General features: G+C 36.1%; 1 protein-coding gene across 4 annotated transcripts in view; it reads right to left on the minus strand.

Annotated features, from left to right (window-relative positions):
- Window positions 1-17617: 17617 nt before the first annotated feature.
- LOC133632656 (MAM domain-containing glycosylphosphatidylinositol anchor protein 1) overlaps window positions 17618-21285 on the minus strand; it is a 596928-nt gene continuing 593260 nt past the window's right edge. For all 4 annotated transcript variants that reach the window (XM_062025233.1, XM_062025218.1, XM_062025227.1 and 1 more), the window contains one exon: window positions 17618-19136. In XM_062025233.1, the coding sequence (XP_061881217.1) occupies window positions 19051-19136 (86 nt within the window). In that variant the 3' untranslated portion in view covers window positions 17618-19050. The remainder of the gene's footprint in view (window positions 19137-21285) is intronic.

The raw sequence follows: 21285 nt of genomic DNA on the forward strand, positions 1-21285 counted from the left end.
ACATCGGTTTTGGGAGCACTAGTCTCGTGATTCAAGTAAGTCTTTTTCCGGTCACATTTTCGGTGCATCATTAGTCAATACTGCGCAAATAATAAACTAAATATAGCCATTCATACTGTAACTACCTGCTGGTGTTAATTTGTATTATAGTGTGTTATGAGAATGAACAAGTGTTGCGTGTCTAGGAGTGAAGCATAGAGGCAGACGTGTGTGCACGGAGGAAATACATGTTGGAACTGGGCCCGTTGCTTTTATTGGCAACAAAAGCTAAACAGAGCGTCAGACTTTGTTTTCTTCTGGACGCTACAATACATTATCTTACTTTATTTTCTTAGGTGTGGCGGGTCATATGAAGCCCGTACATTAGGTGAAACCCTAAATGCAGTTAAACCGGATGTAAAGCGTGGCACTTTTATTTTGAAGCCGGAAAAGTGAGTGATTGTTTTGAAAAAGTGTCTTGAAATGTTTTAATGTCGGATCGACTGTTTGCAATGAAAAAAGTCGCCTTTTGACATCCTGCCGACTGTCTTTCATTTCTGTTGAGCTTTTATGTCATCTTACTTACTAAATCAGTCACAGCAACAATCTAAATGTTATGTTATCACTGCACCTTAATCGTAATCTTAACATGGAAGTGAAGCACCACCCACCTCTAAAACGACACGCGCAGCAGGCGTTTGCTGCATGGACGTCGCCTCTTCTCACGGCAAAAAAGTAGTCCTTTCTTGGCGGGAGAACAACTTGCCATGGCTTTGAACCGAATATTTCCATAAGGTAGACTTTATTTTGTCTTTTCTGCTCGCTTGTGGCTCATCAGTAGCAAGTGAACTGCAGCCAAGTTCCCCCCCGTACGGCATGGCCCGAGGGTCAAAAAGGACACGTGTGCGTTAATCGGCCAATAAACAATTAGTGCTGTTAATGAAATTTATAGTTAAAGCGTTATCGCGTTAACATTGACAGCCCTAATTATAAATATATATATATATATATATATATATATATATATATATATATATATATATATATATATATATATATATATATATATATATATATATATATATATATATATATATATATATATATATGTATGTGTATATATATATATATATATACATATATATATATATATATATATATATATATATATATATATATATATATATATATATATATGTATATATGTATATATATATATGTATATATATATATGTATATATATATATATATATATATATATATATATATATATATATATATATATATATATATATATATATATATATATGTATATGTAGTTGAGGTTTCTGTGGTTTATCCGTTATACAGTGCTCAATACCGGGGTAGAGCAGAATATACATTAGGTCAGGAAAAAACACAAAAGCTATTTTCATCCCTACAAGCCTGTTTCGCAGATGCTACCTCAGTCCCATCTTAAAACTCATTTCTATACTCTAGCCCAGGGGTCACCAACGCGGTGCCCGCGGGCACCAGGTCGCCCGTAAGGACCAGATGAGTCGCCCGCGGGCCTGTTCTAAAAAAAAAAAAAAAAAAAAAGTAAAAAAAAAAATGTTTTTATTTTTTTTATTTTTTTATTTTTATTTTTTTTAAATTAAATCTACATGGAAAAAACACAAGATACACTTTCAATCAGTGCATCAACCCAAACAACCTCCCCCATGCACACTCATCCACACCCACTCACACAAAAGGGGTTAATTAATTCTGCTACCAATATTCTGGTTCCCACAACATAGACAACACATCTGCAAGGGACACAGTCCCTGAAGCACACATGATTGTATAGGCTGCTGGTCCACTAACATTTTCATTAATTACTATTTTTTATGTAATTATTTTTATATTGTTTTACTTTCTTTTTTATCCAATAAATGTTTTTTATTTATTTATCTTATTTTATTTTATTTTTTAAAAAAGGGCCTTATCTTCAACAGACCAGGTTGTCAATGAAATTAGATTTGTTTAAAGTGTTTTTTAAACCAGGCCCAGTCCAGATAATGTCCAAGTCGGACTCAGCAACACACACCTTCATTCATGTACACAGAAAAAAATTAGGGAACACAACAGATTGCATATAATTTATAAACAAAATTACATTTTCAAAATAAGCATTTATGTACAGTCCAGATTATGTCCAGGTCACTCAAATTAGGGAACACAACAACAGATATCATATAATCTATAAACATAATTATACTTTCAAAATAAGCCTTTGAGGACTTCTCATCTTTTTTTTAATGTTTTTTGGCATCATTATCGTTTTCAACCATGTAACTTTCTAAAGTTAGAAAGTACTGAATAAATGTTTTAAAGAAAGTAATACTAAGTGAATATCTGTTTTTGGCCTTAAAAATACAATTTTTACCGAGTACTATAATTAAATTGACTAAATCATGATTGTCAATGAACTCTCCTAAAATAACAGAAACCACATTAAGCTTCATAAACAAACCAATCCTTAAACACATTTTTTCAACTTCCACCCAAAACAAAGACACAATATGACAATACCAAAACAAATGCAGGGTGGATTCAGGCTCCTGACAACAAAATCGGCAATCATCTGACTCTGTCATATTCCATAATTTTAACATTTTCCCTGTGGGTAAGAAGTTATAAATAATTTTAATTTGAAAATAACGATTTTGCACATCGATAGTGGTTTTATAGATTAGTTTGAATATGGCATCCCATGGCAACGGGCAGTCAAAAAAGTCCTCCCATTTTCCATTTGTGTTGTATGAGGCAGCCTTCAAAGATTTCTTTATTAAAAAAAAATTATATATTTTTCTATTTATTTTAGTTCCTTTTTGCCAACTAGAATTTCTTATTAGAGGTTTACAAACTAATAATTTAGTAGTTCCATAATTAATTATTTGTTTCCATCTTTTCCCAATTACTCCAGTTAGTTGATAAAATGAAAAGCTTGAGCAAGCATCACCATACATAGCTCTAAATTCATCATACTTCATAATTTTACCATTCTCATTGATAATATCATTGACAAAAATGATTCCTCTTTCAAACATATTTTTCCAAAAGAAAGGCTTTCCATCTATTACAATATTAGAGTTCATCCATTTTAACTGCTGCAAAATATCGTCTCTTTTTTGTGGCACATAAAATTGAAAACACCACTATGAGTGGATTGTTTCCTTTATGAACCCCGCCATGTTTCCCAGCAGACTCTCTGGGAGGGGATCACTTGTAAAAAAGGATACAATTTATTTTGATACAGTACATGTTTTTTGTCCAACAGGACATTTGTGTACCACTCAATGTTTAAATACATCTTTGGAACAATTGATGCTTTTAAAGACAGACACATAGCTTCAAGGTTGAGAAGTTTCAGGCCCCCATATTCATACTCTTTGTACAAAACCTTTCTTTTAATCTTTTCTGGTTTGCCGTTCCAGACAAAATCGAAGACCCTCCGCTCATAAATCTTAAAAAAGTTTTGTGATGGAGCTGGTAATGACAAAAACAAATAAATAAATTGAGGAATAATTAACGAGTTGGCAATAGACAATTTACCATACAAGGTTAGGGATTTCCCTTTCCATGATTGCATAATTTTGTCCAGCTTTCTTAGTCGATTATCATAATTTACTGAGCCTAGATCTTCCAGATTTTCTGGGACAACAACACCAAGTATGTTAACTGGTCCATCTGTCCACAAATCAGGCACTTTGCATTCCATTCGAAAGGACGTTCCCTTTAGATTTCCGATCCTTAACATTTTACATTTATCATAATTAAGCTTGAGGCCAGATTGCTGTGAAAATATGTCCAAAAGATTAAGAAGGTTCCGCAAGCAATGAGGAAAAATCTTATCTTTGTGAATCAGCCTTTTCTGACATGAACTTCATCAAGAAAAAACACAGAACACGCCTCACTGATGCACATCTGCAAGACTCACTCAGAGTTGCAGTGTCAAGTTACACACCAGAGTACAACACACTAGTTAACAGCATGCAATGCCAGGCTTCCCACTAACTGACAAAGAAACAGATAACAGATTTGGTGTCCAGTTCAAAGTGTGACATGATTTAAAAATTGGAGAGTTTACTTTTGTATTTTACATGAGTTATTATTTGTACAAACATGGTGCAAATTAATTCATGATTTGTTAAAAAAATGTTAGTGGCTAGCTAGTTAAAATGGGATATTGTGATTTCACAAGACTGTCTTAGAAGTGATCATTTGAAAATGTTCAATTTGAAAAATGTGCACTTAGAGAAAATATAAAAATAAAGTGTTGCCTATTGATATTTATCTGTTTCTATATATATTTATTGTGAGAAATCATTAACATGATCAGTGTTTCCACAAAGATAAATATCATTAATTATTAATAATAACAGAGTTAAAGGGAAATTGAGCAAATTGGCTACTTCTGGCAATTTATTAAGTGTGTATCTAACTGGTAGCCCTTCGCATTAATCAGTACCCAAGAAGTAGCCCTTGGTTTCAAAAAGGTTGGTGACCCCTGCTCTAGCCTTTTAGACTAGTTGATCTGCCGTTTCTTTTCTGCTCTGCCCCCCTCTCCTTCGTGGAGGGGGGAGGGGCACAGGTTTGGTGGCCACGGATGAACCGCTGGCTGTCCAAAGTCGGGACCCGGGGTGGACCGCAATATATATTTATTGACAAATTTGAAGGTGTTAAATTCACCATATTAAATCGCTAATGCTAATCAGTATACGACATGACATTAGCAATGAGCTAGCTTAAAAAGCGAAGCCTTACTTTTCAGCACCTTTCACCAGACATGCCTACTTTGTTGGCACAGCAAAAAAAAAGCCCCTGCTTACAAAAGTGCCCAATCCGCTACACATCCCTAGCCATGGGCATGCATGGGTCTGTTAAGCTAAATTTCAGTCCAAACAAGATGGGTTTTATGGTCGAGAAGTCACAGAAGTCTGTGGTGAACGACAAAAGATATGAGCTATGTGACCTTTACGAGTATTCAGGTCATTTTCAGTCTTTTTGGTTCTCATGAGAGCTTGAAACATTTATCAGAACAATTCCACCTTTTACCTTCAGATCCTCCTTTTTTTTTGTACTGTGGAAACATTTAAAGACGGCACAGGAGAGTAGTGATTGATGAATAATGTAAAGAGGACAGTCGTAAGGATGTCCAATTGTTCTCCCTTTACGCTCACAGTGTCTGGGCTTACACACACACACACACACACACACACACACACACACACACACACACACTAACACACACACACACACACACACACACACACACACACACACACACACACACACACACACACACACACACACACACACACACGCACACACACTCATGTATCTGTTACCTTCTTAAGATCTCCAAAAAATGCCTACCTCTTTAGGACCACCCTTTCTAGATATATAAAGATTTGTATTTACAACACTAATAATATATACATACGATGCAAATATAAAAAAGCTTGTTGCGAAAAATGAGTTGGAATTTCACAAGACAAACTTAGAATTTTGGCAGTATTATAATAAAAGTCATCATTTTACTCAACGCAAGTTAAAATTTTACAAGAAAAACCGCTTGCAAAAATGTGTGGAATATTATGATAAAAGTTGGAATTTTACTCAAAAACAGTCACAATTTTACAAAAAAAGCTTAGAATTTTGGCAATTTTATGAAAAGAGTTGTAATTTTACTCGACAAAGGTCACAATTTTATAAGAAAACTTAACAATTTTGACAATATTATAATAGCAATCGGAATTTTACTTGACAAAATAATGACAAAAGTCATAATTTAACCAACATTTTTTTTCACTATTTTACAAGAACAAAAAAAAAATTGGCAATATTGTGATAAAAGTCAGAATTCTATATGACAAATGTCACCATTTTGCAATAAAGAGTAACAATTTTACGAGAAAATATTGCAATATTACAGAAACAGAAAGAATGTGAGAAATTGTTCCCAATTTTATAAGAAAAAAGTCAACACATTGTGAGAAAAAAAACTGCTTTTAGTTATTTAAAAAAAAAAATATATATTTAATTTATTTACTTCAAGTTATTACAGCATTTCTCTACATACATATTTATTTATTTATTTTCACAATTATTCTGGCCAGAGACCGCATTTTAATTTCTTACACATGCTTGTTATTACATATGTTGGCCAGGGGGGGCACTTAAAATTTTTATACACACTTGTTATTTCATATGTTGACCAGAGGGGGAACACTATTAAAACACTAATAGAGCCCTCCTATTTGGGACCACCCTAATTGTGATAGATTTCACCACCTGGGGTGCAAATGAGACATTCTCTATTAGATGCAATGGTTTTCCGTATTGGGACCATGATTTCGGTCCTAACTTGTTCCTTATATGGAAGATACTTTTCCTTGTTGATGTCTCAAGAAGGGTAAAAATACAAGAACACACACACGTACACTCTCTCTCTCACACACACACACACACACACATTCTTATATGTGTTACCTTCTTGAGACCTACAAAAACTGCCTACCTCTTTAGGACCACCCTTTCTAGATATATAAAGATTTGTACTTACAACACTAATAATATATATGTATACTTTGCATATATAAATACCTTGTTGCGAAAAATTTGTTGGAATTTCACAAGAAAAACTTAGAATTTTGGCAGTATTATAATAAAAGTCGTCATTTTACTCAACGCAAGTCAAAATTAAAAAAAATAAAAATGCTTGTAAAAATCTGTGGAATATTATGATAAAAGTTGGAATTTTACTCAAAAACAGTCGCATTTTTACAAAAAAAGCTTAGATATTTGAGTTTGAGTTTATTTCGAACATGCAAGCATACAACATGATACATCACAATTTCCAGTTTCTCTTTTCAACATGTTCGAAAAGGAGTAGGAAGAAGCAGAGCTTATTTAATCCTACCCCTTTTCTTTACATAACAGTTGCAAAACTTTTTGTTCACTTCCTGTTCACAATTTATTCACAATAAACTCCATAAGTAATCACAATAAAAATAAATAAATAAATAATAGTAAGAATTTAATAATAATAATTGGTGAAGTAAGTCATATTTCATATGATGAGATAAGTAAGATTACTTTAAGAATGAATGAATGGATGGATGAAATAAATTGAGAATGTTTGTCATGGTTCTTCTTCTTTGTACTTTGTAAACACTTTAAGTTTGAAGAGTTTCTTGAAGTGGATCATATTAGTACATTGTTTGATTGCTTTGCTTAATCCATTCCATAATTTAATTCCACATACTGATATACTGAAGGTCTTAAGTGTTGTACGTGCAAACAAATGTTTTAAATTACGTTTTTCTCAAAGATTATATTTCTCCTCTTTTTTTGAGAAGAATTGTTGTATATTCTTGGGTAGCAGGTTATAATTTGCTTCGTGCATAATTTTAGCTGTTTGCAAATTCACTATGTCGTGGAATTTCAGTATTTTTGATTAAATAAATAAAGGGTTTGTATGTTCTCTATATCCAACATTATGTATTATTCTAACTGATCTTTTTTGTAACACCGTTAGTGAATGAAGTGTACTTTTGTGATTATTTCCCCATATTTCTACACAGTAGCTCAGATATGGTAACACTAGTGAGCAGTAGAGAATATGAAGGGATTTTTGGTCTAGAACATGTTTTGCTTTATTCATTATTGACGTATTTCTTGCAACTTTATGTTGTATATTTTTTACGTGAGATTTCCAGTTCAATTTATCATCAATCATTATACTTAGAAATTTGGTTTCATTTACTCTTTCAATTTATATTCCGTCTATTTGTATTCGTGTTTGACTTTCTCTTCTACTGTTACCAAATAGCATTATTTTAGTTTTACTGAGATTCAAACCATCTTTTTAATTTGTTAATTTCTTCTGTTATTATTTGTATTACCTCCTGTGTGCTCTCTCCTGAACAAAGCGCTGTTGTATCATCCGCAAATAATACTAACTTTAAATCTTTTGTAACTTTACAAATGTCATTTATATAGAGATTGAATAATTTATGTCCTAGTATTGATCCCTGAGGTACACCACAGGATATATTTAGCGTTGTAGATGTGTGTTCGCCTAGCTTCACGTATTGTTTCCTGTTCGTTAGATAACTTCTTATCCAGTTTAAGACTAACCCTCTGATGCCATATCGTTCTAGTTTTTTGATTAAAATATTGTGATTAATTGTGTCAAATGCTTTAGTTAGATCCATAAAAACCGCTGCCGCACATTTTTTACTATCTATTGCATTGGTAATGTCTTCTGTAATTTAAATTAAAGCCATTGAAGTTGAAACATTAGCTCTGTATCCATTTTGGTTCTCCTCGAGTATTCTATTTTTATTCATGAAACTTTCTAATCTGTATTGAACAGTTTTTCAATGATTTTAGAAAATTGTGGAAGTAGAGAAACAGGTCTATAATTTGTAAATTGATGTTTGTCTCCAGTCTTATAAATTGGTGCAACTTTAGCTATTTTCATTTTGTTTGGAAATGTACCTGTTTGAAATGATAGGTTACTAATATACATTAATGGTCCTGAGATCTCTTCAATAACCTTTTTTATCGTTTCCATATCAATTCCATTACAATCAGTTGAAGTCTAAAATTTAAATTTTTTTGCGATTGTAACTATTTCCTCCTGTGTCACATTACTGAGGGACATGGAGTTGGGATTTCGCTCTATGGTATCATTATAGTCCTCAATTGGAACTGGGTCTGGAATCCTTTCTTCCAATTTTGGTCCAATATTTACAAAATAATTATTGAAGCTTTCAACTACTTCCTTTATGTTGTGGCAATTTTATGAAAAGAGTCATATTTTTACATGACAAAAGTCACAATTTTATAAGAAAACTAATATTTTGGCAATATTATAATAACAATCGAAATTTTACTTGGCAAAATTATGACAAAAGTCATTATTTTACAAAAAAAAAAAAGGGCAATATTGTGATAAAAGTCAGAATTTTATGTGACAAATGTCACCATTTTGTAATAAAAAGTAACAATCTTACATAAAAAAGTAATCATTTCACAAGAAAATATTGCACTACTACAGAAACAGAAAGAATATGAGAAATTGTTCCCAATTTTATAAGAAAAAACTTGACACATTGTGAGAAAAAGACTGCTTTTAGTAAAACATTTTTAAATATATTGTTTTAATTTATTTACTTCAAGTTATGACAGTATGTCTCAACATACATATTTATTTATTTTGTAATTAATTCTGGCCAAAGGGACCACATTTCAATTTCTTACACACAGTTGTTATTACATATGTTGGCCAGAGGGAGTGCACTTAAAAATGTATACACACTTGTTATTTCATATGTTGACAAGAGGGGGGGACACTATTAAAACATTTTAAAAAATCCTTCCTTTTTGGCACCACCCTAATTGTGATAGATTTCACCACCAGGGGTGCAAATGAGACATTCTCTATTAGATGCAGTGGTTTACCGTATTGGGACCATGATTTTGGTCCTAACTTGTTCACCGGTCCTCATATGGAAGGTACTTTTCCTTGTTGATGTCTCAAGAATGGTAGAAATACAAGAACACACACACACACACAAACACACACACACACACACACACACACACAAACACACGCACGCACACACATTTTTATATTTGTTACTTTCTTGAGACCTCTGAAAAATGCCTGCCTCTTTAGGACTACTCTTTCTAGATATATAAAGATTTGTATTTACAACATTAATAATATATATATACTATGCAAATATAAAATAGCTTGTTGCAAAAAATTTATTGGAATTTCACAAGAAAAACTTAGAAATTTGGTAGTATTATGATAAAAGTCGTCATTTTACTCAACGCAAGTCAAAATTTTACAAGAAAAAACGCTTGTAAACATTTCGGGAATATTATGATAAAAGTTGGAATTTTACTCAAAAACAGTCACAATTTTACAAAAAAAGCTTAGAATTTTGGCAATTTTATGAAAAGAGTCGTAATTTTACTCGACAAAAGTCACAATTTTATAAGAAAACTTAACAATTTTGGCAATATTATAATAACAAACGGAATTTTACTTGGCAAAATTATGACAAAACTCATAATTTTACCAAAACGAATGTGACTATTTTACAAGAACAACAAAAAAAATTGCAATATTGTGATAAAAGTCATAATTCTATATGACAAATGTCACCATTTTGCAATAAAAAGTAACAATTTTACTTAAAGTAATAATTTTACGATAAAATATTGCAATATTACAGAAACAGAAAGAATATATGAAATTGTTCCCAATTTTATAAGAAAAAACTTGATACATTGTGAGAAAAAGACTGGTTTTAGTAAAACATTTTAAAATATATTTTTTTATTTATTTACTTCAAGTTATTACAGTATGTCTCTACATACATATTTATTTATTTATTTTTAAATTAATTCTGGCCAAAGAGACCGCATTTCAATTTCTTACACACACTTGTTATTACATATGTTGGCCAGGGGGGAGCACTTAACATTTTTATACACACTTGTTATTTCATATGTTGACCAGAGGGGGAACACTATTAAAACACTAATAAAGCCCTCCTTTTTGGGACTACCCTAATTGTGATAGATTTCACCACCAGGGGTGCAAATGAGACATTATCTATTAGATGCAATGGTTTTCCGTATTGGGACCATGATTTCGGTCCTAACTTGTTCACCGGTCCTCATATGGAAGGTACTTTTCCTTGTTGGTGTCTCAAGAAAGGTAGAAATACAAGAACACACACACACACACACACACACACACACACACACACACACACACACACACACACACACACACCCACACACTCACAAAAGGAATGTGCGGCAGGCGGATAGGTTTTAAACAGATAAAATCCGGTTTTCATTCATGTTATTGATATAAGTATAAAACTATAAAAGCCGAACATTATTAAACGGGACCTTTGAGGATTTTTGTCTTTTCTGACCTACAAAATGCTACAATGTTGGATACTCGTATTAAACAAAGCCAGCGCATCAAATCATGAGGTTCATGCATTTTGGCGTCAGCTTGCACACTGTTTTGGATGTCTCTTTTGGCAGGGTTTTGCAGTCTGGCTACGTTGTGAAGTGAAGTGAATTATATTTATATAGCACTTCTCTCTAGTGACTCAAAGCGCTTTACATATGCTTTCTAAGCTAGCTTTCGCCAGTTTAGAAATAAATGTACTTCGCTTGTTAAGAGGGCCAAGTCTGATTTTTACCTGCATGAATGCAAAAAACATATAAATGATCCCAAAAAGTTTTGGCAAACCATAAAAGCTTCTTTAAATCATGTGACAACAAATTACTTTCCAAGTCCTTTAGTTACTCAATCTGGTACTTTGTCTGATAAGACAACTATGTCAAATTGTTTTAATGAGTATTTTGTTTCTGCCGGATCCTTGTTTGAGTCGTTGAATCCTCAATTGTCAAATGTTGGTTTAACTAATGTTAATATACCAAATACACCACAGGCTGTAAATAGACGCAGCACCTGCACTTTTGAGTTCACACCTGTATCAATATCCGAGGTAAACAGTGCACTAAAGAGCCTGGACACAACTAAAGCAGCAGGACCTGACCAAATTGAACCCTTTTTCTTAAAATTGGCGGCTGATTTTGTTGCTGAGCCTCTCTCGCATATTTTTAACCTAAGTCTAACAAGTAAAAGCATTCCAAAAATCTGGAAATCGGCCTTTGTTCTTCCCCTGCTAAAAGGGGATGAACCCACAAATATAAATAATTGCAGACCAATTTCTAAATTATGCATTTTAGCAAAATTGTTTGAGAAGATCATCAGCAACCAGCTAGAGGATTTTTTAGAATCAAACAATATTATATCTCCATTTCAATCTGGTTTTAGAAAACAGCATAGCACTATTACAGCTGCTCTTAAGGTTCCTCAATGATTTAATCGAGGCTGTAGACAGCAAGAAATATTGTGTCGCCCTATTTATTGATTTGTCAAAAGCATTTGACACACTAGACCACAGTCTGTTAATTCAAGCCCTTCATCATGTTGGATTATCTAAAAATGCAGCTGCTTGGTTCACAGACTATCTCTCCAGCAGAACACAACGTGTACAGGTGGCTGGGACCACCTCTTCATTACTGGACATTACCAAAGGCGTTCCACAAGGCTCAGTGCTGGGGCCCATTTTATTTTCTATCTACATAAATAATCTTTGTAATAATTTGTCAAATGCAATGTACCATTTTTATGCAGACGACACCATTATTTATTGCTGTTCAACCTCCATCACTCAGGCTTTTGAGTTTTTACAAGCTGCTTTTGATGTCATCCAGGCTCGCTTATTTGATCTTAAATTGGTTTTAAATACAGATAAAAGCAAGGTAATGGTTTTCTCTCATTCAAGGGTGCTACTGGAAAATATTCCAAATATTGTAACATCAAATGGAAACCCTATAGAGCAGGTCTTAAATTACAAGTACTTGGGTTTTACTCCTGATCAGGAGCTTTCATTTAAAGCCCATATTAACAAATTGGTCTCTAAGCTTAGGGTAAAGCTTGGTTTCTTTTTTAGAAATAAAAACTGCTTCTCTCTTAAAGTCAGAAAGAAATTGGTGACAGCAACTATCTTGCCTGTAATTGATTATGGAGACGTGCTTTATTTTAGTGCTTCATCTAAATGCCTCCAGTCCTTGGACACTGTTTTTCATTCAGCACTAAGATTTGTTACTGGCTGTCGTAGTCTCACCCACCATTGTCAACTGTATATGAAGTCAGACTTATCTTCATTGAGTGCACGCAGATACACACATTGGCTGACTGTCATTTATAAGGCTCTTTTAGGTTTAATACCTCCATACTTGTGTACTCTGTTACAAAGAAAAAGCAGCTCTTACGCATTACGTTCTAACAATTTGTATGTTTTAACTGTTCCTCATGTACGGACTGAATTTGGCAAAAGAGCTTTTGGCATTGCTGCCCCTATGGCATGGAATGCATTGCAGACTAAACTGAAACTTACAGAACTACTTCCATTTGGAGCCTTCCGTTCTGTCCTGAGGGACAAACAGCGAGAGACGTTTGCACAGTGCCTGTGTTTTTAAAGATGTAAATCTCTGTTGTTTTACAGTTCTCTTATGTATTTGAAAATGTATGTCTTAATGTATTATTTTGGAAACTGCTCTGTGACATGTGCTGTTGACCTCTTGGCCAGGTCACCCTTGTGAAAGAGATCTTGATCTCAATGGGTTTTCTTATCTGGTTAAATAAAGGTTCTATACATAGTGAAACCCATTATCTAAGTTACTTTTTTAAACCAGTGTGGGTGGCACTGGGAGCAGGTGGGTGAAGTGTCTTGCCCAAATACACAACAGCTGTGACTAGGATGGCAGAAGCGGGATTCGAACCTAGAACCCTCAGGTCGCTGGCACGGCCGCTCTACCACCGCGAAATGGAAGCACTTATTTAGACGTTGTGTGACGCTCTCGGCCAGAGGGGGGGGCTACTTCCCCTCTGCTTCAGGCTATGAGGAAATACCAAAAAAGTAGTAAGTATTATTTTCATATAATCTTGGCATGGGCATCATAACACAGACGTGCGACATGCAGTGACATTAAAGGCCTACTGAAACCCACTACTACCGACCACGCAGTCTAATAGTATATATATCAATGATGAAATCTTAACATTGCAACACATGCCAATACGGCCGGGTTAACTTATAAAGTGCAATTTTAAATTTCCCGCTAAACTTCCGGTTGAAAATGTCTATATATGATGATGTATGCGCGTGACGTCAATCGTTGAAACGGGAAGTACGCGGACACATTGAATCCTATACAAAAAACTCTGTTTTCATCTCAAAATTCCACAGTATTATGGACATCTGTGTTGGTGAATCTTTTGCAATTTGTTTAATGAACAATGGAGACTGCAAAGAAGAAAGTTGTAGGTGGGATCGGTGTATTAGCGGCGGACTACAGCAACACAACCAGGAGGACAGAGATGGATAGCAGACGCGCTAGCCGCCGAACTCACCTTAACTTCCTCCGTCTCGCCGACCGCATCTGTGATCGGGTGAAGTCCTTCGTCGCACCGTCGATCGCTGGAACGCAGGTGAGCACGGGTGTTGATGAGCAGATGAGGGCTGGCTGGCGTAGGTGGATAGCTAATGTTTTAGCATAGCTCTGTGAGGTCTGTTGCTAAGTTAGCTTCAATGGCGTCGTTAGCAACAGCATTGTTAACCTTCGCCAGGCCGGAAAGCATTAACCGTGTAGTTACATGTCCATGGTTTAATAGTATTGTTGATTTTCTATCTATCCTTCCAGCCAGGGGTTTATTTCTTTTGTTTCTATATGCAGTTAAGCACAATGCTATCACGTTAGCTCCGTAGCTAAAGTGTTTCGCCGATGTATTGTCGTGGAGATAAAAGTCACTGTGAATGTCCATTTCGCGTGCTCGACTCTCATTTTCAAGAGGATATAGTATCCGAGGTGGTTTAAAATACAAATCCGTGATCCACAATAGAAAAAGGAGAAAGTGTGGAATCCAATGAGCCAGCTTGTACCTAAGTTACGGTCAGAGCGAAAAAAGATATGTCTTGCACTGCATTCTAGTCCTTCACTCTAACGTTCCTCATCCACGAATCTTTCATCCTCGCTCAAATTAATGGGGTAATCGTCGCTTTCTCGGTCCGAATCGCTCTAGCTGCATTGAAAACAATGGGGAAATGTGAGGAGCCTTTCAACTGTTGACGTCACGCTACTTCCGGTACAGGCAAGGCTTTTTTTTATCAGCGACCAAAAGTTGCAACTTTATCGTCGATGTTCTCTACTAAATCCTTTCAGCAAAAATATGGCAATATCGCGAAATGATCAAGTATGACACATAGAATGGATCTGCTATCCCCGTATAAATAAAAAAAATCCATTTCAGTAGGACTTTAATGCTACTAAAAACAGCTTGTTTTTGATGCACTTTTTTTTTAATTGATATGTAGTGGGCAGGTGTACCTAATTCTGTGACCAGGTTCATCTATATATTGTTGATGAAGTTTATGTTCTACTGTGTCTGAAAAAAAAAACATTGACGACTTCAAGCTATATATTCAACAGTGCAGTGCACATGTTCAAAAGGTGGCACAGGTGTTAGTGCATGTGCCTCACAATACGAAGGTCTTGAGTTCAATCTCGGGCTCGGGATCTTTCTGTGTGGAGTTTGCATGTTCTCTCCGTGACTGCGTGGGTTCCTCCAGGTACTCCGGCTTCCTCCCACCTCCAAAGACATGCACCTGGGGATAGGTTGATTGGCAACACTAAATTGGCCCTAGTGTGTGAATGTGAGTATGAATGTTGTCTCTCTATCTGTGTTGGCCCTGTGATGAGGTGGCGACTTGTCCAGATTGTACCCCGCCTTGAGCCCGAGTGCAGCTGGGATAGGCTCCAGCACCCACCGCGACCCCTGAAGGGACAAGCGGTAGAACATCGATGGAAATGATGATACTTTTAAAGGGGGTGGGGTGTTTAATTTGCAATCAGGGAACTCCTCTAGAATCGAACATCTTGCCGACAGACTCAAAAACCGGGTTACAAATGTGACTGTGGAGCAAAGTGTACATCAAAGTATATCCAATTTGTATTAACATATTTTCCGAACTATAAGCTGCTACTTTTTTCATACGTTTTTGAACTCTGCAGCTTATAATAATAATAATGGATGAGATTTATATAGCGCTTTTCTAGACACTCAAAGCACTTCACAGAGAAGTGAGAACCCATGATTCATTCACACCTGGTGGTGGTAAGCTACATTTGTAGCCACAGCTGCCCTGGGGTAGACTGACGGAAGCGTGGCTGCCAGTTCGCGCCTACCTCCACCTATCATTCATCATTCATTCACCAGTGTGAGCGGCACTGGTGGCAAGGGTGAAGTGTCCTGCCCAAAGACACAACGGCAGTGATTTGGATGGAAAGAGGCGAGGAGCGAACCTGCAACCCTCAGGTTTCTGGCACGGCTGCTGTACCCACTATGTAGAACGGTGCAGCTTATTTATGGAATTTTTTTTCCCGCTAACGACCATAATGTTTTGTATACCACAATTTTCATTATACACCAACAGAGACAACTGAAAAATTGCTATTGTTTGTGCTACAGCGCCATCTTTTTGACTAGTTCGCTCACAACAGATGCCGCGGGCTGACAATGTACTTCCTGTTTCGTGACCGGAAATATTCTTCCATTGCGTTTCTGCTCGAAAAAATGATTAATTAATCACTCCAAGCAACGTATATAAGTTTTACAATATAACTAAAACTATTCATACTTACTAAACCCTCCCATGTGTGATGTCTGTCGGAGTGTTTTCATGCATATGTACGAGCTATCGTAATGTAATCAAGATAGCGTTGTTAGCATTAGCGAAGATGCTAACACATTTACAAGTGTGTGTGTTAGTATTGATAACTTACAATGGCATTCTTTTTGTATTTTTTCAGTTTCGTAAACTCACCAAAACGGCACTGTAGAGTTATTGAGTCTGTTTGTCTGATTGGAGAGCTAGCTTCTACAGCCAGTGGGTCCATGAAAATGACTTCTGTTTTGTTTGATCAACTGTTTTAACACGGTTTTTAATTCGGTTTTAACGCGGTTTTAGTGCGGTGTGACAGGCACCGTTCGGAAACTATTAAGCTTAATATCTGCGGCTTATGGTCCGGTGCGGCTAATTTATGTAAAACTATTCTAAAATGTGTTTGGTGCGGCTTAATTACCAGTGCGCTTTAAATATATAGCCCGGAAAATATGGTATCTGGACCATGAGCAAGTGTTTCAAATGTAGATATCGTCTTTAAAGAGAAGTTAACCCATTGAACATACTACTAGGCAACCAGAAGAATATATTTAAAGTGCTAATGTCCTTGCAGTCACAAACAGCAGAAGTATAAATAATGACTTGGTTTGTTTGGACGCTATACAAGACCTTGATGTGACACCCTGAAAAATGTGATCTGGCATTAATTAGACTTCACGCAAAAAATTGCCATGCATGAGCTAGCAGCTTTGGAATTAAAACTCATTAGCGAGCAAGTCTGTGTGTGTGTGTGTGTATGCGTAATTTATTAGGTCCTTAGCAATCTCATTAATCGCCACGTATGTTAAATCCAACACATGTTCAATCCATCACTTCCACTGACGAACCAGGAAGATGGTCCAGTGAGGGTGAAGAACACAGCAAAATAGTACAGTAGGGAAGGGACTTATATGGCCCCATTCTTGGGTGGATCTCGCGCGAGAGGAAGAGGCGAGATTAATCGTTTTGTTGGAAAGCGTCACTCTGCATAAAAACTGACGCTGTGGTCAAAGTTGGAATTGCCACAAAACACATTTTATAATATTCAACACTCTACCGCCATCTGGCGGCTAAAGTGGATAGAGCACGACCCAAATCTGTCACGTTTCATGTGCCAGGTAATCCGCGACAAATGGAGCCATATGAATTCCTTTCTTACTGTAGCAATAGACCGCCTCCAATGTCCTTGAAGGGGTTGGGTACAGTTTGAGATGGCTGGAGGCCGGAAAATAAATACACAAAAAAAGGACACACGTTCAGAACTTCAGGTCTGCTTGCTTTGCTTGGTTTAATTCATCCATCTGTAGCGTTTTGTCCAACGTGACCGAAATACACGGGAACCGAAGAAGTGGCATCGACACAATGTACACATAACCTTTAGCCACAAAGCTTGTGGTTTTGAGGCAAAACGTGAGTTAAAAAAAACACAAGGATGATCATAAACCTGCGGCGACACAGGTGGAATACAGAAGGGATCAAAGTTATTGTGAAGATACCAAAGGAAATATACAACCGTGAATGATCAAACAGGCTAGAGGCGCACTAACAGTATAGACCTGCAGGAATAAACGCATCAAAATCATTCATCGTGGGACTATGTAATGAAATGCTATCATAGATGTAATCATAAGCTATGGGTTATAGAGTATAGATATGAGTATTGCTTGATTTTAACAACCATATCATCATCTCCAATGAAAAACATGTACCTTCAACTTTTTTTCCGGTGATACTTGCTTTTCTTTGGACAGCTGTGATACATGAGTGACTGTTCACAAGACAGACATTCAGCGTTGAACAATGTTGGCAGATTTTACGTTCAAGTAATCTGCACGGCACAGCAGCTACATACTGTACACATGAGCTTCTTTAATGACCTGTTCTCTGTAACGAACACTTCCTTCTCTTCATTCTTGTGTCGCACCATCTCCAATAAATGGCTCACCCATTGTCCGTAAACAAAACATTTTACAAAAAAAACTGCTGCTCAGACAAACCGCAACACCACGTAATTCTGGTAATACCCAAAGGAACAACAGAGGTTGTATAAATGTTGTGCTTCTTGGATTTCAGTTCAAAGAGTCCTCCGACTGCCCACGTATATTTAGACTTTGCTTATATTTAATATATATTGATAAATGTACACGTATAATCCACACGGAGCTCGTGGCCAGCAAAGAGGCTACCAGAAGTTTTTCTTCTTCCTATTTGCGCTTCTTTCGTTCTTCAGTTTGTTTCATCCGCCTTAGCAGAAAGGACAGATTGGCCCAATTTATTCCTCTCTTTCACCAGATCCCTGGAATCCTGTTTCTCTCATTCTATTCCCTCAGGTCATCTTTGGTAGAGTGTCCGACACTTTAGTGTGTCTGGTTGGGGATAAGGGGATGAAGGAGTCGCGGTAATTGGGGAAGGTTGGGGTGGTAATACATGGAGGAGACGAAGAGACACGGACATGGATTTTAGGGAATCTAACAGGCCGATAGAGATTTTGGCCTTAAATACACAACTAAGTTTGTTCGAGTATGTGTTTGAAGAAAGCAAATAACGTTAGGTTTAATGTAGGCGCGTTATCATGGATGCACAAAGAACAAAGTGGACAGGGACAAAGAAAGGGAAGAAGTCCGGGATTGAGAGAAGAAGTAAAAGAGCACGAGTCAGGGCAGTGTCTGTCAGCACAGACAGCAGGTGGCGCTGTGGCGGCCGCTCATCATCTGCATAGCAAGGTGAGGACGCAGGAAAGGCCGAACGTCAGCCAGCTGGCCAATGGGAGAGCCTGTGATCCACCGATCAGAACTATGTGAAAGAGAAGAGAGAAGCCACGGAATTAGGTATATACAGTATTAGGGCTGTGAATCTTTGGGTGTCCCACGATTCGATTCAATATCGATTCTTGGGGTCACGATTTGATTCAAAATCGATTTTTTTTCAATTCAACACGATTCTCGATTCAAAAACGATTTTTTTCCCCGATTCAAAAGGATTCTCTATTCATTCAATACATAGGATTTCAGCAGGATCTACCCCAGTCTGCTGACATGCAAGCAGAGTAGTAGATTTTTGTAAAAAGCTTTTATAATTGTAAAGGACAATGTTTTATCAACTGATTGCAATAATGTAAATTTGTTTTAACTATTAAATGAACCAAAAATATGACTTATTTTATCTTTGTGAAAATATTGGACACAGTGTGTTGTCAAGCTTATGAGATGCGATGCAAGTGTAAGCCACTGTGACACTATTGTTCTTTTTTTTAAATTTTTTATAAATGTCTAATGATAATGTCAATGAGGGATTTTTAATCACTGCTATGTTGAAATTGTAACTAATATTGATACTGTTGTTGATAATATTCATTTTTGTTTCACTACTTTTGGTTTGTTCTGTGTTGTGTTTGTGTCTCCTCTCAATTTCTCTGTTTATTGCAGTTCTGAGTGTTGCTGGGTCGGGTTTGGTTTTGGAATTGGATTGCATTGTTATGGTATTGCTGTGTATTGTTTTGTTGGATTGATTAATTAAAATAAATAAATAAATAAATAACATTATAAATAATAAAAACAAAAATAGATCGATTTTTTATAAATGAGAATCGATTCTGAATCGCACAACGTGAGAATAGCGATTCGAATTCGAATCAAATTTTTCCCACACCCCTAGTATATATGGTCATTAACTAGCAAGGGATCAAACTCTGTCATAAGTGACTTCTAACACAGCATATTGACCTGAATATAAGATTACATTTGTTTCCCGAATACGTTCTAGAGATTGTTACAGTGGAACCTTGATTTACTAACCCCCATTGTACAAACTCTTTGATTTACGAACCAAAGACTGAATTTAAAAAAAAAATTCTCTGTTGTACGAACCTCGTCTCAGTGTACGAACGTTTCATCCACCCGTTGTGTGCCTCTCAGCCCAGCCATTTTGTGCCCAGCAGCACATCCATTGTTGGTTGCAGATGTTAGCTACTGTGCTCAGTGCTACTTTGTCTGCTTATTAAGTATTTTTCAAGCCAATCCAATCCACTTTATTTATATAGACCATTTAAACAACAACAAAGTTTCCAAAGTGCTGCACAAAAATATTAAAAACAAGATTCAAATACTATCCTTAGCTCCACCAATGACTGAATAAAAACTAAATAAATAAATATAAAACCAATATAAAAACAATATAACAATAAATATGATTAAAAACGATTTTAAAGGGTAAAACCAATTAAAAAAATAAATAGAAATACAAATTTTAAAACACAGAGGACCACACAACTTACGTAGTGTTAAAAGCCAGAGAATAAAAGTGGGTCTCATGGGTCTTTTTAGCCTTTTTAGACATTTTTTCTAGTTTTGCTAGCTCAATATAAGTCGGAAAAATGCAGAAGGTAAGCGATGTGTGGTTTGAAACGTTCAGGAAATATCCACAGCATTGTACGACTATACATATACACCATGAAGATTAACCAACAAAGTAAAGTTGATTTTAAAAAACAATTCCTAATCCTTGTAGGGACCTGGCTGTTAAAGTTAAGGATTTGTGTGTTTTCAAACTGTGAGTGCACCACATGGCTAGTGACAGTGTGTGTGTGTGTGTGTTTAATGTGTGTATGTGTGTGTGCATGTGTGTCCATGCGTGTGTGCGTGCGTGTGTGTGTTCTTGTATTTTCTACCCTTCTTGAGACATCAACAAGGAAAAGTACCTTCCATATGAGGACCGGTGAACAAGTTAGGACATAAATCCTGGTCCCAATACGGAAGACCATTGCATCTGATAGAGAATGTCTCATTTGCACCCCTGGTGGTGACATCTATCAAAATTAGGGTGGTCCCAAAAAGGAGGGATTTTTCAAATTGACTGTCGGTTTTAAAAGTGCTCCCCCTCTGGCCAACATATGAAATAACACGTTTGTGTCAGAAATTGAAATGCGCCCCCTTTGGCCAAAATG

The sequence above is a fragment of the Entelurus aequoreus genome, linkage group LG02 (genome assembly GCF_033978785.1).
Source record: "Entelurus aequoreus isolate RoL-2023_Sb linkage group LG02, RoL_Eaeq_v1.1, whole genome shotgun sequence".
Taxonomy (NCBI): domain Eukaryota; kingdom Metazoa; phylum Chordata; class Actinopteri; order Syngnathiformes; family Syngnathidae; genus Entelurus; species Entelurus aequoreus.